The following is a 24,510-nucleotide window of genomic DNA, read 5'->3' on the forward strand; positions in this document are numbered from 1 at the left end:
ATAAGGTTAACAACTGATCTTTCAGCAGAAACTCTGCAAGCCATAAGGGAGTGGCAGGACATATTTAAACTGATGAAAGGGGAAAACCTACAACCAAGATTACTCTACCCAGGAAGGATCTCATTCAGATTCGACAGAGAAATAAAAACCTTTACAGACAAGGAAAATTTAAGAGAAATCAGCACCACCAAACCAGCTTCAACAAATGCTAAAGGAATTTCTCTAGGCAGGAAACACAGAGAAGAAAACGACCTACAAAAACAAAAACAAAACAATGAAGAAAATGGTAACAGGAACATACATATCAATAATTAACTTAAATGTAAATGGATAAGATGCTCCAACCAAAAGACATAGACTGGCTGGATGGATACAAAAATAAGACCCATGTATATGCTATCTACAAGAGAGCCATTTTAGACCTAGGGACAAATACAGAGTGTAAGTGAAGGGATGGAAAAAGATATTCTATGCAAATTGAAATCAAAAGAAAGCTGGAGTAGCAATTCTCATATCAGAAAAAATAGACTTTAAAATACAGACTATTACAAGAGACAAAGAAGGACACTACATAATGATTAAGGGATGAATCCAAAAAGAAGATATAACAATTGTAAATATTTATCCACCCTACATAGGAGCACCTCAAGACATAAGACAAATGCTAACAGCCATAAAAGTGGAAATCAACAGTAACAAAATAATAGTAGGGGACTTTAAGACTCCACCTTCAAGAATGGACAGATCATCCAAAATGAAAATAAATAAGGAAACACAAGTTTTAAATGACACATTAAACAAGATGGACTTAAGTGATATTTATAGAACATTCCATCCAAAAACAACAGAATACACTTTCTTCTCAAGTGCTCATGGAACTATCTCCAGGATAGATTATCTTGGGTCAGAAATCAAGCCTTGGTAAATTTAAGAAAATTGAAATCACATCAAGTATGTATTCCGACCACAACGCTATCAATTGTGACTAGATATCAATTACAGGAAAAAAAAACTGTAAAGAAAATTACAAACACATGGAAGCTAAACAATACGCTACTAAATAAACGAGATCACTGAGGAAATCAAAACATACCTAGAAACAAATGACAATGAAAACACAATGACCCAAAACCTGTGGGATGCAGCAAAAGCAGTTCTGAGAGGGAAGATTATAGCAATACAATCTTACCTCAAGAAACAAGAAACATCTCAAATAAACAACCTTACAGTTAAAGCAATTAGAGAACAAAAAAAACCCAAAGTGAGCAGAATGAAAGAAATCATAAAGATCAGATTAGAAGTAAATGAAAAAGAAATGAAGGAATCAAAAGCAAAGATCAATAAAACTAAACGCTGGTTCTTTGGGAAGATAAACAAAATTGATAACCATTAGCCAGACTCATCAAGAAAAAAAGGAGAAGACCCAAATCAATAGAATTAGAAATGAAAAAGGAAAAGGAAAAACTGACACTGCAGAAATACAAAGGATCATGAGAGATTACTACAAGCAACTATATGCCAATAAAATGGACAACCTGCAAGAAATGGACCAATCCTTAGAAAAGTACAACCTTCTGATACAGAACCAGGAAGAAATAGAAAATATAAACAGACAAGTCACAAGCACTGAAATTGAAATTGTGATTAAAAATCTTCCAACAAACAAAAGCCCAGGACCAGATGCCTTCACAGGCAAATTCTATCAATCATTTAGAGAAGAGCTAACATCTATCCTTCTCAAACTCTTCCAAAATATAGCAGAGGGAGGAATACTCTCAAACTCATTCTACAAGGCCACCATCACCCTGATACCAAAACCGACAAAGATGTCACAAAGAAAGAAGACTACAGGCCAACATCACTGATGAACATAGATGCAAAAATCCTCAACAAAATACTAGCAAACAGAATCCAACAGCACATTAAAAGGATGATCAAGTGGGGTTTATCCCAGGAATGCAAGGATTCTTCAATATACACAAGTCAATCAATGTGATAAACCATATTAACAAACTGAAGGATAAAACCATATGATAATCTGAATAGATGCAGAAAAAGCTTTGGACAAAATTCAACATCCATTTATGATAAAAACTCTTCAGAAAGTAGGCATAGAGGGAACTTACCTCAACATAATAAAGGCCATATATGACAAACCCACAGCCAGCATCATTCTCAATTGTGAGAAACAGAAACCATTTCCACTAAAATCAGGAACAAGAGAAGTTTGCCCACTCTTACCACTATTATTCAACATAGTTTTGGAATTTTTAGCCACAGTAATCAGAGAATAAAAAGAATTAAATGGAATCCAAATCAGAAAAGAAGAAGTAAAACTGTAAGTCTTTGCAGATGACATGATACTATACAGTTCCTTGTTAAACTTTTCTTGTATTTTCTCTATCCTATTTCTAAGATTTTGGATCATCTTTACTATCATTATTCTGAACTCTTTTTCAGGTAGACTGCCTATTTCATCTTCATTTGTTAGGGCTGGTGGGTTTTTACCTTTCTCCTTCATCTGCTCTGTGTTTTTCTGTCTTCTCATTTTGTTTAACTTACTGTGTTTGGGGTGTCCTTATCTCAGGCTGGATGTTCGTAGTTCCCATTGTTTTTGGTGTCTGTCCCCAGTGGCTAAGGTTGGCTCAGTGGGTTGTGTACGCTTCCTGGTGGAGGGGACTAGTGCCTGTGTTCTGGTGGATGAAGCTGGATCTTGTCTTTCTGTTGGGCAGGTCCACGTCTGGTGGTGTGTTTTTGGGGGGACTGTGGCCTTATTATTTTAGGCAGCCTCTCTGCTAATGGATGGGGCTGTGTTCCTCTCTTGCTAGTTGTTTGGCATAGGGAGTTCAGCACTGTAGCGTGCTGGTCGTTGAGTGAAGCTGGGTCTTTGTGTTGAGATGGAGATCTCTGGGAGATTTCCACCATTTGATATTATGTGGAGCTGGGAGGTCTCTTGTGGACCAGTTTCCTGAAGTTGGCTCTCCCACCTCAGAGGCACAGCCCTGACGCCTGGCTGGAGCACCAAAGCCTTTCATCCACATGGCACTGTAGATCCTGGTTTCCTCAGCCAGGAAAGGACACAGCATCACAGCAGGAATTAGCACCTGGGTGAAGAAAGCAGTGTATGAGGGTGGTCAACACTCCGTGAAAGTCATGGCATCATTACCTTTGAGCAGTGAAAGTACTCCATTGCTTAATCTCCTTGAGTCTCAATATTCTCACCTCCCAGGCAAATGAAGAGACTCTGTAGAATAATGATGTTTATACTGAAGATAAATTCTTCTTACTCCTGCTGGGCCAGTCACCTGAAACTGCTTATAGCATAATCGTTGGTCAGTCAAATCCACAGGGCAATTCTCCTCAAGTAGCAATCAGGGGTCCATGGAAGCTGCTAGTGTTGGAGGGTCTCCTGCAGAGGTGGGGAGCGGGTGTGGCTCACTGTTAGTACAAGGACACTGGCAGCAGTTCTGGGAAGTACTCCCTGTGTGAGCCTTCCCAGTGTCTTCCTCTCCATTTTTAAATTGAGTTGTTTTGTTACTGTTTAAATAATTCTTTGTATAGTTGGGATACAAATCCTCTGTCAGATATATAGTTTGAATTTTTTTTCTGTCTGTAGCTTGTATTTATTTTAATCTTATTTATTTATTTATATTTATTTATTTTGTCTGTGCCAGGTCTTAGCTGCAGCATGTGGGATCTTTGTTGCAGCATGTGGACTCCTTAGCTGTGGCATGTGGACTGCTTAGCTGTGGCATGCAGACTTCTTATTTGCAGCATGCAGACTTCTTAGTTATGGCATGCGTGTGGGACTGTTTCCTGAGCAGGGATTGAAGCCAGGCCCCCTGCCTTGGGAGCATGGAGTCTTACCCACTGGACCACCATGGAAGTTCCTATTTCCATCTTCTTGCTATTGTGTTTCTCAGAGTAAGTGTTTTATTTTGATGTTCAATTTATCAGTTTTCTGTTCTATATTTATCTTCTATTTATTATGAGTATCTTGTCAAGACTAAGTTCTTTAAGAATATTTTCCCTTTTTCTTCTAAAATTTTAGTTTTACATTTTATATTGAAATCTCTGATCCATTTTGAATTATATTTTGAATAGGGTTTTAGGTTTAGATACGTGTGTGTGTGTGTGTGTGTGTGTGTGTGTGTAGCAGATAGATATATAATTTATTTTTTGTATTGATCTTATAACCTGCAAACTTGAATTAATTTATTAATTCTAGGAAGTTTTTTTTTCTGGATTTTTGTACATACATAGACAATTATGTCATATGTAAATAGGTATATATTTATGTTTTCCTTTTATAATCTATATGCCTTTTTTTTTTTGCCTTATTGTGCTGGGTAGACTTCCAGTACTATGTTGAATAACAGTGATGAAGGTGGGCATCTTTGCCTTAGTCCTAATTTTGAGGAAGATATTCAGTCTTCCATTATTAAGTACAATGTTAGCTGTGTTTTCAATTAATTATCAAGTTGGTGACATTCTCTATTCCTAATTTGCTAACTTTAAAGAAAAAAACCATAAAATGGAATTGATTTTGTCAAATGCTTTTCTGCATTAATATGTCATTTTTCTTAGTTTAATATATTGGATTACATTAATTTATTTTCAAATGTTGAATGAGCCTGGCATTCCTGGAATAAATTCCACTTTGTTGTGATGTTAGTTTTTATATATTGCTGGATTTGATTTGCTAATAGGCTTTTGAGGATTTTTTAATGGAAATTCATGAGAGATATAAGTATTTAGTTTTCTTTTTGTCTTTGTCATGTTTTTGTGTACAGGCCTCATAAAATGAGTTGTAAAGTATTCCCTCCTTTTCTGGAGGAAGTTGGGTACAACTGGTGTTAATTCTTTAAATGTAGAAGAATTCTTCATTGCAATCAACTGAGCCTGAACATTTCTTTTCAGGAATGCTTTTTGCTATGAATTCTATGTATTTAATAGTTATAGAAAAATTTAGATTTTCTGTTTTATCTTGAGTTTTCATAATTTGTGGCTTTGTGATATTGACGTCCATATTGGTTGGTTTCACATAAAGTGTCAAAGTGACACACACAGAGTTTCTGTAGTGTTCCTTGATTATCCTTTCAGTATTTGTGTAGTGATATCATATTTTTCATTCCTGAATTAATTTGTATCTTTTTTTTCAGTCATAGTAGAGTTTTATCAGTTTTATTTCTATCTTCAAAGGATTAAGTTCAGGTTTCTTCGATTTTCTCTTCTCAACATGATTGAATCTTGCTCTTACATTATTTCTTTGCTTCTGCTTGCTTTGGGTTTTTTTACTCTGCTCTTTTTGTTTCTTGAGATGAGAGATGAGACTATTGATTTGAGACCTTTCTTTTTTTCTAATGTAAGTTTTTGGTGGTATGAATTTCTTGCTCAGCACTGCTTTAGCTCCAGTGCACCAATTTTTTTTTTTTTTTTTTTTTTTTTTTGCGGCACGTGGGCCTCTCACTGTTGTGGCCTCTCCCGCTGTGGAGCACAGGCTCCAGATGCACAGGCTCAGTGGCCATGGCCCACGGGCCCAGCCGCTCTGCGGCATGTGGGGTCTTCCAGACCAGGGCACGAACCCGTGTCCCCTGCATCAGCAGGCATACTCTCAACCACTGCCAGTGCACCAATTTTGACAAGATTTTTCCTTTTTGTTCACTTCAAATTATTTTCTCATTCCCTTTGTAACTTCCTCTGTGCCATGAAACATTTAAAACTGTGTTAATTTGCAAGTGTTTGAAGATTTTCTTTTATTTTGTAAAATATTTATTGGAGTAGAGTTGATTTACAATGTCATGTTATTTTCTGGTGTACAGCAGTGAATCAGTTATATATATATATATATATATATATAAGCACTCTTTTTTAGATTTTTTTTCCATATAGTTCATTAGAGTTCTGTGTGCTATACACTAGGTCCTTATTAGTTATCTATTTTACATATAGTAGTGCATGTATGTCAATCCCAATCTTCCAATTGATCCCTCCCCCACTCTTTCCCCACTGGTAACCATAAGTTTGTTTTCTACATCTGTGACTCTGTTTCGTAAATATGTTCATTTCCATTGTTTTAGATTCCACATATAAGCAATATCATATATTTGTCTTTCTCTTACTTCACTCAGTATGACAATCTCTAGGTCCATGCACGTTGCTGCAAATGGCATTATTTTGTTCTTTTTTATGACTGAGTAATATTCCAAATAGTTTCTCAGTTTATTAATAGTGTATCAAGCTAGTTAGCTGATAATTAAGCTAATTATGCTTTTGTCAGTCAGTTCCTTAGAAAACTGGAAGATCACTAAAATAGCCAGTTGGTCAGGCAGGTTAATGGTACTTGGAGACTGCAGTCTCCACAAAACAAATTTGTTTCACCCCCATTATAGTGTGAAGCTGCCTTGGTAGAAGGACAGAATATACTATTTCTGCTAGGCTTCTAGGGAGACCTTTAATGTGACAGAAGAGGTAGTATATACCTGGCAAGGAAAAACAAAACATGGAGGTAGGTCAGAGCAGATGTTATACCTGTTCTTTTGGGGTCAGACATGTCTCCTAGGAGATAGATTCTTGGACCTGAGAAAATAAAAAACTTTTCCTTGTAACTGTCAGGAAGTTGATTGGGAAGTAAAAATGAGCAGAATTAATGATATGATGAATTAAATACATGACCCCAAGAACTAATTATTTTGCCCTCCCATTTGGTTGATCCTGAAAATCTAATTTATCATTGTTATTGTTATGCACAATTTTTTTGATTGGTACTTAGCTATAGCAATGTACCCATACATAGCTATGCAAACATAATTTTGAACTGAGAATACTAGTTTATTGAAAATAAATTTTGTTTTGGCTGAAAGAGATCTGAAGAACACTTCTGAATATTGAGTTTTCTCTTAGCAATTTTAGAAAATATCCAAAAGAGGAGTCCGAGTGGGAGCTTAGAGCAATAATTTCCTTAACTATTTATAATAATAATGAATAATCTCAAAATATAATTTGAAGTATCAAAAGGAAAAAATTTCAGATATCACTTTTATAATTCTATGTTCAACAAGTATTTTTTAGTGCCCAATACATAGAGGGACTCTTCATAATTTTTTAATGCCCAATACGTAGAGGGACATGTTATGAACAAAACAGATAAAATTTCCTGCCTTCATGGAGGCTTCTTTTATTAGCTCGAAGACCCTTAGTAGGCAGGCAGACAGAAAATTGACTCTGCCAGTGTCTCTAGATAAGGCACCCATCTGTTGGAATAAAAGTTAATACTTGGAAAGGAGATGAACCAGGCAGGGAGAATGGAGCATTCGTGACTACAGCATAGACCATGGTCTCCAGTTGATAATGTATTATTTGGAGAGGCTTCTCCACCAAGGAGACAGCAGATACAGCATGAGTGCCATCAGGGGACTTTGTCACCTGGCCTCCCATTCAGGCCACTTGGGTGAACTGGTTCCATCTTGGAGGGCAGATGGTCCTGAACTTAATAGCAAATCCAATCATAATCCTAAAAGATGATATATGAAAGGGGGTGTAAAGGAGATGATTCTACATATCTTAAGAAAACAGAGAAATTTTATGAAAGAATGACTTTATATTACCAACAATTATAAAGATGGAGTAATCTCTTGATTTTCAGGGAATATTGTACTAACTGGACATTATTTTCTCTTATTGCAGTTGAATCTTCTTCACAATGCTGCTGGCAACTCTGGAGTAACAATGTAACTGGTCTGTGATGTTTCATTTCCAAAGTCCTAGGAGGTATTCTCCTTTTCTAAACTTGATTCAAATACCCTTCAGTGAAACATTCAGTATCAGGCCAGAAAGACAGGGTATTTTGGCTCATATGAGGTATGTGCCATCCCTGTTCAGAAAAGGAGAATCTGTTACTAATATGGTCATTAGTCAGTTATATGCAATATGTTTACAAATGACAAGTTAGTATATGAGGATATTTAAAATCAGTAGGAAAGGGATGAATTAATCAAATGGCATATGGAGCACTGGCTACTAATCCAGAAGAAAAAAACTACATTCTTGTATCAATGACATCTAAGGAAACATTGGATATATACACAGACCTTTACTTTGTATCCAGGGTAAGATGGTAAATGTTTTCCCATCAGTATGATATGGATTCAGGTAGCAATCCTGAATCAGGGTAGTGGGGGCTTGATCAGCAACTTGATTCCAGTTATCAGAGATAGTCTCTTACCATATGAATCTAGTTGAACAACCCAGACGTTGTGCTCAGCAGCTGTGATTTTCCCCCCACAGTTCACAGTGCCAAACAGGGGTCCTTTTATAAGCCTATAGTTTTACAACAGGCATGTCAGATAGCTAGGTACAGTAAGAACCCAAGAGTCAATGAAAATGCACCAAGTTTCATCAGAGGGAATACTGGCTAGAGTTGAGAACATCTTTGTGTTCTGCCCAGTGACAGGAGCAGCCACATTAGTTTTGTGGTCTGCATAATGGCACTGAGGTTGAACAGTCAATGTCCAAGTGGTTTCAACTAGCAAAACCATCAGTGAAACAGGCCCAATTAGAGTACTTATGAGTTGAGGGTCAAACTGAGCCAGCAGTTTTGCTTAAGGCAGCAAAGTGGGGGATACATTTCCTCTCTAAGGGATAGTTGCTACTATTCCATGTATGACTGAGATACTGCTGGGACCAGGGAAGTCAGAACTAGGTGTGGCATACAACACGAGCATTCTCAGTCTACTAGACAGTCACAAAGCCCCAGTTAGACGAAAGAGAGATAGGGAAATTTAGTTTAGCTATGAAGTTCTTACTAATGAGATTACCAGCGCATGTGACGTGAGTTATCTAACAAGGCATGACTCCATCCAACAGGGTTTCCAGAGAACCTTGAAAGAAATCCTGTGTGAATTCTCTGATACACTCTCGGAGTTGCCTTTTGGGCAAAATTCTTCCTATATTCAGGCTTATATGGTTTTTCTCCTTTGTGAATTTTCTGATGTCAAATAGATTGGTCTCTTAGAAGAATTTTCCACAGTTATTGTATCAATTTGGTTTTCCCCCTCCCTGAATTCTCTGGTATACACTTAGGGTTGACTTCTTAGGCAATATTCCATATTCATTACATTCATAAGATTTCTCCCCACTGTGAGCTCTCTGATGTATTCTAAGGTTTGATTTCTGACCAAAAGTTTTCCCACATTTATTACACTGAAAGGGTTTCTCCCCTGTATGAATTCTCTGATGATCACTAAGGATTGCCTTCCGGACAAATTTTTTCCCACATTCATTACATTTAAATGGTTTCTCCCCAGTGTGAATTCTCTGATGAACTCTGAGGGTTGATGTCCGGGCAAAAGTTTTCCCACACTCATTACATTTAAATGGTTTCTCTCCTGTGTGTGTTTTCTGATGCTGAATGAGATGGTCTTTTCGCCAGAAGGATTTTTCACATTCTTTACAGTGATAAGTTTTCTCACCACTGTGAATTCTCTGATGTATTCTGAGGTTTGACTTCTGGCCAAAAGTTTTCCCACATTCGTTACATTGAAAGGATTTCTCCCCTGTGTGAATTCTGTGATGATCTTTGAGGGTTGACTTTTGAACAAAAGTTTTCCCACAATCACAACATTCATAGGGTTTCTCTCCTGTGTGAATTCTCTGATGTCCCCTGAGGGTTGACTTCTGGACAAATGTTTTCCCACAGTCATTACATTTATAGGGTTTCTCTGCTGTGTGAATTCTCTGATGTGTACTGAGGTGTGACTTTTGGGAGAAAGTTTTTCCACATTCATTACATTCAAATGGTTTCTCTCCTGTGTGAGTTCTCTGATGTTGAATGAGATGTCCTTTTTGACAGAAGGATTTCCCACATTCATTACATTTATAGGGTTTTACTTCATAGTGAGTTCTCTGGCATACTTTGTGGGCTTTCTGGTAAGACTTCCTATTGTCATGACATTCAAAGTGTTTATCTCCAGTTTGTGTTCTGTCATTACATACCAATGGATTCTCTTCTGTGAGAGTTCTCTGAGGTTGAGTAAGGTATGACTTCCTGCTGAAATTATTCCCACTTGTAATACATTCACAATGTTTCACAGTCATGTTAAATTTATTGTATTCCTTGATAGCTGACTTCTCACAGAAGGATTTCCCACACTGGTTAAGATGACAGTGTTTCTCCCCTGTCCCAGTTCTTTCGTGGTCAAAGAGAGTTGTCTTGTCATAGTTTTTCCTAAACTCTTCATCTTTACAGGATTGTTGTCCTGTATGAGTACTCTTATGTTTAACACAGGCAGCCTCAACATAGAAGGATTTTCCAATCCCATTAAATTCAAAAGCTTGCTTTAATGTTTGACACTTCTGATGTTCAGGAAGATTTTCCTTATAACTGAGGGCTTCCTGATTTTTATTATATTCATAAAATTTCTCTCCAGTATGAGTTCTTTCAAGTTTAATTTTGAAAGGCAAATTTTCACATACGTTATAACAATCTGTATTTTTTGTTGAGTAGGTTCTACTATTAATGATAAATTGAGAAATACTTTGTGAATTCACTCCGCATGAGTCACATTTACAGGACATTTTTGATGAAGAAACAGGAACTATGTGCAGATTAAATGGTTTTCTCAAAACTTCTTCCTGTCTAGGCAACTGTTTATTATTTATAAATGTTACTTGCTGCAGGTGTTTGTCTTTGATTTTTTTGTTCCTCTTGATTAAATTTTCATCTCTGTAGTCTTCTAAAACAGAAAAATTGAAAACACTTTGAATCTTACTATTCTTATGGATGAGGCTTATAAACATATAGCCTTTGTTGCATTTCATTTTTTGGTTTCTCAAGATTAATTTGTGGTTTTGTGTGTATGAGAGAGAGACACCCTCCTTTAAAAAATAATATTGACACAGTGAAAATTAGAGAGGAAACTGGTTATAAGTACATTATCTGTAGTTGGATTGTGATAAATTGGATTTTCCTACCTGGGTGGAGAAGGGAGAGAAATTAGACTTTTATGGGAATGATTTTAGGGAGCAGGAAAACCAGATAATTAATACAACATGGGGGGTTATAAACTTAAGTAGAGTAACAAGAAAATTAGGAGATAATAAGCATTGATAGGCTAGGCCCAACAGAAGAATGGTTTGGTTTGAGGAAGTAAATTACAGTAGAGGTCCAACATTATCTAGGCTCTACTGGTAGAATCCTCAAGAGTCTTCATACTTCAATTTGATATCATTCCTTATTTCCATTCAGTCTTTCAAAATCAAATTAAATTGATAGCACCAACCTCCTCATGATTAAATGAAGAGGTTTATAGCTCAGGATAAAACCCATCTTGCAGCTGTGAGTCATAGAAATACAAACAAGTATAACACTGATAAAAGGAAAATCTCTTGTAATTAAATTAGATTCACTGCTCAATTCTGGCTGTGATACCTTTGACTTATATCATCTAACAAAAGTGCAGATAAGTGAACCTGATCACTTCATTCTAAATTTCCACATTTCAGTTTGATATGAGGGGTGCAATTTTAAATGAGGTATCATGGAAGACCTTACTGCAAAGATCCAAATTCCTTATGCATTCTAGATGCCCATCCTTTCTGGCTTATATGAACTGTGAATACTATTTTACTTTTGGTTCATCTTGTAACTTTCTGTTAAGCATGAAACATAATTTATATTTGCATAAAACTTATATGTGCAATTTAACAGTATAGAGTGAACACTCATCAAATTAGAAACCATGTCAAGAAACAGAACATAAATGGCTCTGCAAAAATCCCTGCCTGGTAACAACTTCCTCATGCTTAAGAGTTCATCACTCTCCTGATATTTACCTCCTTGATTTTCTTTGTAGTTTTACCACCTATATATTAATTCCTAAAAATGTAATTGAGTTTTGCTTGTTTCTGACATTTACATAAATGTAACCATACATGCATATTTATATTTTTTGTTTAATATTATGTTTGCAATCATTGTATAAGATTTCATATAGCTGTATAATTCTCCCTTAAGAAATACTATTCCTTTATTCTATCGCTGATGAGCCCAATTTTGGCAAAAATAACCAATATTGCCATAAATATTGTTTTATTCATTCTAGAGAATACAGTTGGGAAAATGATTTTTTATAGGGTATACAGTTCGGAAAATGATTACTTGGTTACAGGTGTGTAAAACTTTAACTATTTCATAACATCTTCCTGATTTCATAGTGGTTTTATCAGTTTACATTTTCAGTCAATAAATAAGGGTCTTTAATATTTTACACCTTCCCCATGACTTGCCATTGCCAGATTTGTTAATCTCATTTCATGCTATACATATTACTTACCTCACCTTATACTCTATTTTGCATTCTGTGAAAAGTAATGAGATTGAACACATTTTCAAAGATTTAACAGCTGTTTGAAAGCTCCTATATATAAAGTCTTTCACCTAAACTGAGTTGCTATGCTTTCCTATTAAGACTTGCAGAAGTTTTTACATTTTCAGGATGCCTATCCTTTCTAGGTTACTTGTATTGTATATCTATTCTGCTACTCTGTGGCCTGTCTCTTCATCCTTTTAATGGTATCATTTATGAACAAAATTCTCAATTTTAATGTAGTCAAGTTTATTAATCATTCTCTTTTGACTGGTGTTTTTTGTGCCTTTGGGACTTATAAGAAAAGTCTTGAAATATGAAGGTGTTCACTGCAAAACTGACCTTCTGGAGTCTAACTACCCCACAGAATTCTATTAGTGCTCAGTAACTCACCTTTATGGCTCTGGTTTGAGAATTCTTCCTCTAAGAACCAAGGTTCTTCTCCTTGCTCCAATTTGAAGATCACCTCTGGTTTGAAAATGCAGTTCCCTGTAAACAGGCAACAACTGAGTACTTAGGCCAGATGATGAGCTTTTTAGTCTCCAGAAGTGGAAAAAGCTTCAGGAACAGCATCCTGAAGGCCCTCAGCTGAATTTATCATTGGCAGTTGGTAACGGCAGTCAAACACTTTCTATTCCTCAGTAGGGCTTGGTTACATTATATTCCTTAATAAAAAGCCTAAATGACATTAAAATCTAAAGTATTCATGCGTACTGATGCATAAAAAGGAAATGCCTTCTGTAACGAGTTACGAGGGTAAGTTATGCTTATATGCTCACCCACTGAGACTAGGTTGTTGTAGTTCTCTAGCATCACATCTCTGTAGAGGGTTTTCTGAATAGGACCCATTTGCTGCCACTCCTCCTGGGTGAGTTCGACAGTTACGTCCTTGAATGACACTGATGCCTGCAAGAGTACATTTGTGTTTAATCTGGGTTTAGAATTAGATGACACAGGAAATACGCATGAAAACAGTTCTTATGTTTACCTTAAAGAGCTGAAACAAATGAATATAAAGGATGCCTATTTTGGATCTAATTTTAGCTTATACTTTGGAGGTGCTCAATTAGTAAAAATATTAATAACTTAATTTGTATGTACTTATGAGTTATATACTTGTACTCTCAATAAGTATATTAGTAAAACTTTTGTCTTTTTATTTTTTAGCAGAAAAATATAAATACACTTCCTACAATTTTCATCCCACTCTACTACCCTGGGCATGCTCCAGTGAAGCGGTCAGCAAATTATGACCTGTGGCCAAATCCAGCTTGCCACTTTTTAAAATAAAAGTTTTATTGGGACACAGCAACCCCCCTACCCCCAATAATTTTGTATTGTCTATGGTTGCTTTTATGCAAAAACAAGTAGAGCCTAGCAGTTTTATCAGAGACTTTATGACTACCAAAACTGAAAATATTTACTACCTGACACATTACAGAAAAAATTTGCCAACCTCTGGACTAACAAATACAATTAAAGGGAAGACTGACAGCATAAAAATAACAAAGAAAACACAATTTATAGAGGCAGATGTATGAAGATTGAAAGGAAAAGGATGCAAAAAGATATATACATAATCACTAACCAAAAGAAAATTGATGTGGTTATATTAACATGAAAAGCAGTAGACCTGGATTTAAGAAAGTATGAAATATATATATATATATATATATACATACACATATATATAAATGATAAAATGATTCTTTTAACAGAAGGTATAACATAAATTGATATGCTTCCAAATACAGCATATCAACACAGCTTCCAAATACAGTCAATTCTCATTATTCAGATTCTGTATTTGCAAATTCACCTACTCACTAAAATTTACTTTTAACTTCCAAATCAGTACTTGTGATTTTGCATTCATTTGCAGACATTCACAGAATGATAAAAAATTTGCCCAATACACGTTTTCCCAGCTGAATCTGAACAAGGTAATGCCTTGCCTTCTTGTTTCAGCTGTTGTACAGTAATCATATCCTTTTTGTAGTCTATTTAGCACTTTTTTTCATTTTTGTGCTATTTCTTGGTGGTTTCACATTTTAGAATGGCCCCATTGTGTATTACAGAAGTGCTATCTAGGGACTTCCCTGGTGGCACAGTGGTTAAGAATCTGCCTGCCAATGCAGGGGACATGGGTTCAAGCCCTGGTCCGGGAAGATCCCACATGCCATGGAGCAACTAAGCCCATGCGCCACAACTACTGAGCCTGCGCTCTAGAGCCCGTGAGCCACAACTACTAAGCCCGCGTGCTGCAACTAATGAAGCCCACGTGCCTAGAGCTCATCCTCCACACAAGAGAAGCCACCCCAATGAGAAGCCTGTGCACTGCAATGAAGAGCAGCCCCTGCTTGCTGCAACTAGAGAAAGCCCGCTCACAGCAACAAAGACCCAATGCAGCCAAAAATAAATAAAAATAAATTTATAAAATTCCATATTTAAAAAAAAAAAGAAAAAGAAGTGCTAGCTAGTGTCCCTAAGTGCAAAAAAGTTGTGATATGCCTTATGCAGAAAACAAGCATGTCTAATAGGCTGTGTTCAAGCATTAATTACGGTGCTGTTGGCTGTTAGTTCATGTTCATGAATCAACAATATTACTAAATAAGATGTTCTTAAACAGAAACACACATAACCAGGTTACATATTGATTAGCTAACCAAAACGTTGTGACCAGGAGCTTGCAGGAACCTAATCCTGTATTTCCCCTGGGAGCAATGATTCAGTATTTGTTAATTCAGTGTTCATGGCCACTTTACAGAACATAACTACAGAGAACAATGAGTATTACTGTATATTGTATATATATAAACAATAGTTGAGAGAAATTAGATATACAGACACACAATTTTAATTAGTGTTTTTAATACAACTCTCTCAGTAACTCACAGGACAAGCAGACTGAAAAACCAATAGCGATTTAGAACAGGGGTCAGAAAATTATGGGCCAAAGACCAAATCTGGCACACTATCTGTTTTTTTGAAAATAAAATTTTATTAGAACACAGCTCATGTTCATTTGTTTATGTATTATCTATGGTTGCTATAAGACTAAAACTGTAGAGTTTAGTAGTTCGAAGAGAGACCATATCTCCCACAAAGCCTACTATCTGACATTTACCAAAAAAGTTTGCTGACCACTGATACAGAAGACTGAAATGATGTAATTACCCAACTTGACTGACTGAAATATAAAGGATAATCTGATCATAACATAAATTATTTTCTGCTACACTTTGCATATTATAAAACAAAAACAGTAAGTCTCGCCAAATTAGAAAAAATTACAATCATACAGTGTGGCTTTAGATTTTAGCTCAAAGATGTAGAAAGCTGAAAAGAGCAATACTAACATCTTAAAAGAACAAAGTTTGGTGAACTGAAAATTAATGTATTTTTTAACTCATTAGAGAAATGAAATTGCATGGCAAACAATCTGAAATCAGGAGAGAGATAGGTACCTATAGGGAGAATCAGGACCCATTCATTTGCTTACTGAACCATATGCTAAACTCCATATAAGAAGATAGGAAGCTTAAGCTATAAAAACCACATGTATGCAAATGTGAAGAGTGTGAAGTCCCTAGGGAGATGGTATGTGTCACAGACATAGGGTAATTTCTACCTTCTTTGTGAGATTTTCTCAAGGAAGCCAATCTGTCATAGAGAGGATTGGGGGAGAATTCAGAAGAAGCCCCTTTCTGTCCCATGTGGTGATAGCTAGTGTAGAGGAAGAACAGTCAATGCTTAAATCCACTCAGACTCATGCATATCTCCACTAAAGAATACTTAATCTGTAAGAGGAAAGTCATCAGAACACATAATGTGATTGGTGGGATCTCACTGCAGTAGGAAGAGAGCAGTAGCAGACACTACCAAAAATGCTGCCTAGACCTATCTGTCCTATCTCTTCTAAGTAATAAAATTCTGAGACCCAAGTCCTCAGTACCTAAGACTGAGGTTCAATTAGAAGATAAACCCCGTTCCCAGAGAACTGGCATTATTTGGCCTGTCTGGTGGTTTCCTAGACCACCCCTCTTCATTTGACATGACTCAAAGCTGTAAATAACATTTTCCCTGGGGACAAGACATTACTTTTTTAAAAAAATCATGGGATATTGTTTACCATCATGGCTACTTGACTACTACAGGCAGTTTTTAACAGCTAAGGGAAACAACAGTATTACTAAAAAGCTTAAAGGGAAAAGCTGGAGAATGAGATATCCAGAAGGGGCTTTGAAAAGCTCAGGTATATTCCTGATGATCTAAAAGGTGACACACAATCCCTGGGCTGTGTTCACATTCAGGAAAGACCTGAAAAGGTGCTAAACCCTTGCCTCTCACTAACCTTGAGGCTCTATGAAAAAAAAGTGAAGGCTAATGTGGAGTAATAAAATGCTGGGCTAATTGCTGAAGGCATGCCCCAACATACACACAGAGTAACTTAGCAAATATTGGGAACCTTATTGGTTACAAGTATTTAAGGAAATCATTGTCCAATTACTAGCTGGCTATTTAATTAATGGAGCAGTGACTTCAGTTGGCTACACATGACAAAGAATACAGATTCTACAGAATTAGTTCAAAAGAGTCACTAGACAAATACTTAACAACAGCTGCAGTTGTTGAGATTCTGATTACACATTACACATATTTTAAATGTCCAGTTTTCAACAAAAATTTGAGACATAAACAGATGAGAAACTATTACTCATATATAGGAAAACAGACTATGTATGAAACAGTGTAAAATCTGTCTCTGAGTAAGTCCAGACATTGGACTTACTAGACCAAGACTTTTCATCAGCTGTTTTAAATATGTACCAAGTACTAAAGGAAACCACATCAATAGAACAAAAGAAAAGTATGGAAACACTGTCTCATCAAATAAAGAATATCAATAAAGAGACAGAAAGTATACATATATTGAAAAAGCAAACTCAAATTCTGGAGTAGAAAGTACAATAATTGAAATGAATAAGTCCCTAGAGGGCTCAAGAGCTGAATAGGCAGAAAAATCAGCCAATTTGAATATAAATCTATTGAGATGACCCAACCTGAGAGTATACAGTAAAAATAATGAAGGAAAATGAACAAAAAGTCTCAGTGATTTGTGGGTCACAATCAAACATAGCAACATTCACATACCAGAAGTAGGAGAGAAGAGAGGAAAAAGGGCCTAAAGACAAAGAATAAAACTTGAAAGCAGCAAGAGAGAGGTGACTCATTGCCTCCAAATGGTCTCAAATAAGATTAATAGCTGATTTCTCATTAGAAACCAGGGAAACCATTAGGCAGTTGTATGACATATTTAAAGTACCAAAGGGAAAGACTGTCAACCAAGACTTGAATATTCGGCAAAACCATCCTTCAAAAATGAAGAAGAAATTATGACACTCCTAGATAAATAAGGATGGGTAAAATGTCATTAGTATGCCTGCTGTATAAGAAATATTAATAAGGGAGTCACTCAGGCTATAATGAGAGTACACTGGAAAATAACTCAAAAATCCATACGAAGAAATAAAGAAAACTATGTAGGTAAAAGTAACTACAAAGGTAAAAATATAAAAGACACTATAAATGTATTTTTTTGTATTTATTTTTCTCCTGTATGATTTCAAGACCACTACATGAGGCAGTAATTAGAAATTGCTACTAGTATACACACATGTATAAAGTTGTTAATTTAGATGACAATAACAGCATAAAGGAGTGAGGAGGGTGTGAAGCGATAGAAGAGCAAAGTTTTAGTATACTATTGAAATTAAGTTTGTATTCATCTGAACAATACTGTTATAGTTGTTAATTGTAATCAACAAGGTAACCACTAATAACTGGGAAAAAATGTAGTAAAGGCACAACAAGGTAACTGAAATGGTATACTAGGAAATATTGACTTAACACAAAAGAAAGCAAAAATTGTGAAGTAGAAAAACAAAATGGACATATCACATACTCAGAGCAAATGTCTAAATAGAAGACAAATGCTTCTTACATTAAATGTTAATGGTTAAATATTTGAATTAAAAGGCAGAGACTTGCAGAATGGATTGAAAAAATATGATCCAATTATATTCTGTCTACAAGTAACACTTCACATTCAAAGACACAACAGTTTGAAAGTAAAAGACTAACACAAGATATATCATGTAAACAGTAACCAAAATAGACCTGGATTGCCTATACTAGGATTAGACAAAACAGACTTTAACTCATTATTGACTGGGGGATTTTTGCAAAAACTAATGCCTGTGGCCAGCGATTTTTATTTCGGCTGGCCAAAAATTAATTCTGTTATTTCACTGACACTTTGCAGGTTATTACATTTAATAGTTACACCTGACACACCTGTAAAGTCTTCTAATTTTTGTGAAATGTTGTCTTCAGTCCACTCTTCTGTAGAAGCAAAGGAGCAAGTTCCAGCACCTTGAGTTTCATTTTCACTTTCCATATAAGAATCAATGATTCTGTTGGTCTAATATTCAAATCATCTGAATCAGAACTATATTCTGAAGAACTATCATCTTCTGAGAGACTAGTATATATGTCGCTTGGACAATCAGAGAAAGTATCTGCATAAAATTCACCAAAAAATTCTTCTTCACTCAAAATTTCATGATGTGCCATTTTTGAAAATTTTACGTTTATAATATACACAAGGTTGGAACAAAAAAGCTAACGGAGCAAAATGTGAATGATAATGACAATCATAAGTTGTATACTGAACCCTTGATCAATTTTAAGGTCTAACAACTTCACACAGTGATGTTAATTTTATCACTCTCTACAAACATATTGATATATCTCCGGTCAATAACGTTCGGGTAACAAAAGACTAAGTATTAATATATCTCTGGTCAATAATGTGTTAAGACAAAAAAATAAAGAGAGAGAGAGATAGATAGAGAGAGAGAGAAAGGACATTTTACAATGGTAAAAGGGTCAATAAATCAAGAAAACAAAACAGTTATAAACATACATGTACCTAACAACAGAACTTCTGTTGGCAAAAACTGACAGAACTGACAAGATAAACTATTCAACAATAATAGTTGGAGATTTTATTGCCCCACTTTCATAATGGATTGAACTACTAGACAAAAGATCAATATTGGAAGAACACACTTGAACAAAGCTGTGAACTGTAGATCACAGATATCTACAGAAACACTCAGGCCAACACCAGAAGCATACACGTTCTTCAGTAAACATGAAACATTCTCTGGTATAGACCATATGTTAGGCCATGAAACAAGTCTCAATATATTTTAAAGGTTAAAATCATACGAAGTACCTTCTATGACCAAAATATAATGAAACCAGAAATCAGTAAGAAAAGGAAAACTGGAAAATTCAAAAGTATGTGGAAATAAAACTACACATTCTTAAAAAATCCAAAAGATCAAAGAATAAATCAAAGGGAATTGAAGGGAAGTTAGAAAATATTTTGAGATAACAAAACAAAAACACAACATACCAAAACTTATGAGATGCAACTAAAAGAGTGCTTAGAGGGACATTTACAGCTATAACACCTACATTAAAAAAAGATCTCAAATCAATGACCTAACTGTATATCCTAAGGAACTAGAAAAATAAATGTGAACTAAACCCAAAACTAGCAGAAGGATGGAAATAATGAAGATTAAAGCAGAGAAAAACCAAATAAAGAATAAAAAACAATATAATCAACGGAATGTTGGTTCATTGAAAAGATCAACAGAATTGATGAACCTTTAGGCAGACTAAGAAAAAAGAAGACTCTAATTTACTAAAATTGGTAATGAAAATGGGGCCATTATTACCGACTTTACAGAAATAAAAATGACTATAAGAGAGCACTATAAACAACTGTACACCAACGAACTAGATAACCTAGATGAAAAGGACAAATTCTTAGAAACATACAAACTATGAAAACTGAGTCAAACAGAAATAGAAAATCTGAAGAGTTCCATGTAAGGAGACTGAATTAGTAGTTAAAAACCTCCCAACAAAGAAAAGCTTAGGACCAGTTGGATTCACTGGTGAATTTTACCAAACATTTAAGAAGAATGATCACAAACCCTTCTCTAACTCATTCCAAAATAGAAGAGGGAACACTTCCTAACTCATTCTATGAGTTACTTTTAACCGAAGTCAGACAAAGAAATCACAAGACTAAAGATCAATATTCCTTAGAAATATAGATGCAAATCTCCTCAGCAAAATACAAGCAAACCAAACCTAGCAGTATATTAAAATGATTATACACCATGACCAAGTAGGATTTATCCCAGGAATGTAAGAGTGGCTCACCAAAGGAAAATCAATCAATGTAACAGCACAGTACTAGAATGAAGGAAATAAACCACATGATCATCTCAATTGATGCAGAGAAAGCATTTGACAAAATCCAACACGAATGATAAAAACACTCAACAAACTAGGAATAAAAGAGAACTTCCTCAACACAATAAAAAGCACTTTTGACAAATCCCAGCTAACATCATACACAATGCTAAAATAAATGACAGGAAGTTTTCCTCCAAGGTTCAGGAATAAGACAAGGATGTCCACTGTAACCAATTCTATCATTGTACTGGAAGTTCTAGCCAGAGCAAATGAGCAAGAAAAAGAAAAAAAGATAAAAGTGGAAAGGAAAAAAGTAAAATCACCTCTAGTCAGACTACATAATCTAATATATAAATATATATAACACATAAACACTAAATCTACAAAAAGTTATTGCTAATAAACTCAGCAAATTTTCAGGATTCAAGATCAACACACAAACATTTGTATTTCTAAACACTAACAATGAACAATAAAAAAAATTTAAAAAACAATTCCATTTAGAATAGAATAAAAAGTAAATACTAAGCATAAATTTAACCAAGAAGGTGCATGATATATGAAAGGGATAGTACTTCAGACCCAGGTGTGAGACATCCCAGGAATGCAAGATTGGTTAAACACTGATAATTCAATCAGTATATTCCGCCCCTTTAACAGAATAAAGAAATAAAATTATACTGTTATCTCACCAGATGCACAAAAAAGCATTTGACCGAATTTAATACCTCTGTGTAATAAAAATTCTCAGCAAACTAAAAACAGAGAGAGCTTCCTCATTCTAATGAAGGGCATGTACAAAAACTCTAAAGTTAAAACCACACTCAGTGGTGAAATATTAAGTATTTTCCCCCCTCATGTGAGGTAGAAGAAAAAGATTTCTTTCTATTATCATTTGTATTCAACATGGTACTAGAAGAATAAAAAGAAATTAAAGACATAAAGATTGAAAAGGAAGAAGTAAAATTTTCTTTATTTGCAAAAGACATGATGTGCATTTAAAATCCAAAAGAATCTACCAAAATAAGCTATTAGAATAAGCGAATTTAACAAAATAGCTAGATATAAGATCAATATCTAAAAATCCATTGTATTTTGATAAACCAACAACTAAAAATGAAATTTAAAAATATTTACAGGGCTTCCCTGGTGGCACAGTGGTTGAGAGTCCGCCTGCTCATGCAGGGGACACGGGTTCATGCCCCGGTACGGGAAGATCCCACATGCCGTGGAGCGGCTGCGCCCGTGAGCCATGGCCGCTGAGCCTGTGCGTCCGGAGCCTGTGCTCTGCAATGGGAGAGGCCACAGCAGTGAGAGGCCCGCGTACCGCAAAACAAAACAAAAAAACAGCAGGATTTTCAGTGGAAACGAAATTTCTAGGAAAACACATAGGATCAAAATTAGCCAGTAAATTTTTTAAGAAGTAAAACTTTAAGGCCTACCCGATTTCATGACTTACTGAAATACAACAGTAATTATGACAGTGAAATACTAGTAAAAAGAGAAATAACTGGATCAAAGGAAGAGAATACAGTCTAGATATAGACCACTTGACTGGTTCACTTGACTGAACAACAGAGGCCCTGCTGCAATTCAGCGGACAGAGGATGGTCTTTTCAACAAATGGTGCTAGGGCAACTGGATATCCATATGGAAATATGAACCTTGACACTTACCTTGTGCCATACACAAAAGTAATTCCAGGTGAATCAAGCTCAAATAATCAAGCATCCACTAAAAACACAGGAGAATATCTTCATGATCTCAGAGTAGGGAAAGATCTTTCAAACATGACACACAAAGAACTATCATTAAAGAAACACTGATACTGAGCTTTATTAAATTTCATAACTTAGTTCATCAAAACACACTAGAAATAGTCAAGTCACAGAATGCAAAAACATTAGCAATACGTACATCTGGCAAATGACCTGTACTGATAATATAGACATAACTCCTACTAATCAATAAAAGCAAATAATTCAATTAAAATAGAGAACTGAACAGTTACTTTACATAAAAGATATCTACATGGCCAAAACACAAATAATGGTGCTCAATGCTAGTATTTATCACAGAAAGCAAATTATAAATTTCAATGAGAGACCACTACACATGGCTAAAGTCAAAAAGGTTAACAATAGTGAGAATCTGATACAGATAGAAGTATAAATTGGTTCAACCACTTTAGAAAGCTACTTGTATAACCAAGAGAAACGAAGATATGCCAAGAGACACAAAGCAATGTTCACAGCAGCTTTATTCATAATAGTCCCAAACTGGAAAAAACACAAATGAAAAACCAACAAGAGAATGAGCATACCATCATACATTCATATAATGGAATGCTGCTCAGCAATAAAAAGTATTAAAATACACAGCAACATTGATGATCTAAAAATATGTACAGAGAAAAAAGCCAGACCGCCCCCTCCCCTGAAAAAGTGCATGCATTGGTATGGTTCCATTTATATGGTGTTGAAAATGAATTTATACTTTTTTTTCTGATAAGTAAGGTTAGATTACTGGTTACCTCTGCAGAAGGGGGCAGTTATTGTTAACTGAAAATTGGAAGGAAAGAAAGAAACTTCAGGGATGATGGAAATGTTTTCTCTCTTAATCTGGGTGGTAAATTATACGTATATACATATGTAAAAATCCACTCAGTTCACAATTAGAGTGTACTTTACTAGTATTAAAACTGTACCTCAGTTAAATAAATAAGTAAAAAATTTTATAGTTGATAATTAGGGAAGGTTTATTACATTATCCCTTTGTATCTTTCTATATTTTAACAATTTCTCAAAATGCCACTAGTAAAAATAAAAGAACTTGGTCAACTCTGGACAAAAAGTGTCCAAAGACAAATAGTGAAATAGGGAAAAATATCTGTCACATATGTCAGAATAAAAAGATAAATCTTTAATAATTAAAAAATTCTTTAATAATTAAGAAGCCTTTAAAATTAGCAAAAAAGAAGGCTGATTCACAAAAAAGAAATATAAATGACTTTAAAAATACATGAAATTATGCAAAATCTCAGCTCTCATACACTTCTACAACAGGGATCACTATTCTGCCCTCCTATCAGAAAAACTCTGGAGTCACCTGGACTCTTACTTTACCCCTTTCATGTCTTTCCCATTCTGCTAGTACTTCCACATTAAAAACAAAATTGCTTTTATTACATGAATTTCTTCCCCATATCATATGCTAAAACTCATGACGATATCAAACCCTTAAGGATGGCATCGAAGGACTTCTAGTGTTAGGGGCTTTAGTCCACTTTTAAAATTCATACATTGAAGTCCTAACCCCCAGCACCTCACAATGTAACTGTATTTGGAGATAGGCTTTTATTTTATATATAATGAGGTCATTAGGGTAGGTCCTAATCCAATTTGATTAGTGTCCTTATAAGAGGAGGAAATTTGGACACAGATATGTACAGAGGGAAGATTATGTGAAGACAGCTATCTATAAGCCAAGGAAAGAGGCCTGGAACTGATTCTTCCCTCACAGCTCTCAGAAGGAACCAAGCCTGTCTTTACCCTGATCTCAGACTTTCAGCCTCGAGACCGTGAGAAAATAAATTTCTGTTGTTTAAACCATCCAGTCTGTGGTACTTTATCATGGCAGCCATAACAAAGTAATACACCTAGTCTGGTCCCAAGATTTCTCCATCTCTCTTAGTGTTCCCTAAGAGGAAGTCCAAAGTGTAATAGGCAAAGATTCTTACTGGACCTTGTATCCCTTGTTTAGTCCACTTGATGTTATTCTTTCAAGATGCAGTAACCTGCCC

General features: G+C 35.4%; 1 protein-coding gene and 1 long non-coding RNA gene across 13 annotated transcripts in view; one reads left to right on the forward strand and one right to left on the reverse strand.

Annotated features, from left to right (window-relative positions):
- The window catches only part of LOC132523788 (uncharacterized), a 49,379-nt gene extending 35,937 nt beyond the window's left edge, over positions 1 to 13,442 (forward strand). The window contains exons 3-4 of the long non-coding RNA XR_009541648.1: positions 3,675 to 3,924; positions 11,708 to 13,442. This is a non-coding gene — a long non-coding RNA (uncharacterized LOC132523788). The remainder of the gene's footprint in view (positions 1 to 3,674; positions 3,925 to 11,707) is intronic.
- Positions 8,078 to 24,510, reverse strand: part of ZNF510 (zinc finger protein 510) — a 21,330-nt gene continuing 4,897 nt past the window's right edge. For all 12 annotated transcript variants that reach the window (XM_060155406.1, XM_060155415.1, XM_060155414.1 and 9 more), the window contains 3 exons: positions 13,145 to 13,271; positions 12,759 to 12,854; positions 8,078 to 10,733 (listed from right to left, as the gene is read on the reverse strand). In XM_060155406.1, the coding sequence (XP_060011389.1) occupies positions 9,037 to 10,733; positions 12,759 to 12,854; positions 13,145 to 13,271 (1,920 nt within the window). In that variant the 3' untranslated portion in view covers positions 8,078 to 9,036. The remainder of the gene's footprint in view (positions 10,734 to 12,758; positions 12,855 to 13,144; positions 13,272 to 24,510) is intronic.

The sequence above is a fragment of the Lagenorhynchus albirostris genome, chromosome 7, assembly GCF_949774975.1.
Source record: "Lagenorhynchus albirostris chromosome 7, mLagAlb1.1, whole genome shotgun sequence".
Classification (NCBI taxonomy): Eukaryota; Metazoa; Chordata; class Mammalia; order Artiodactyla; family Delphinidae; genus Lagenorhynchus; species Lagenorhynchus albirostris.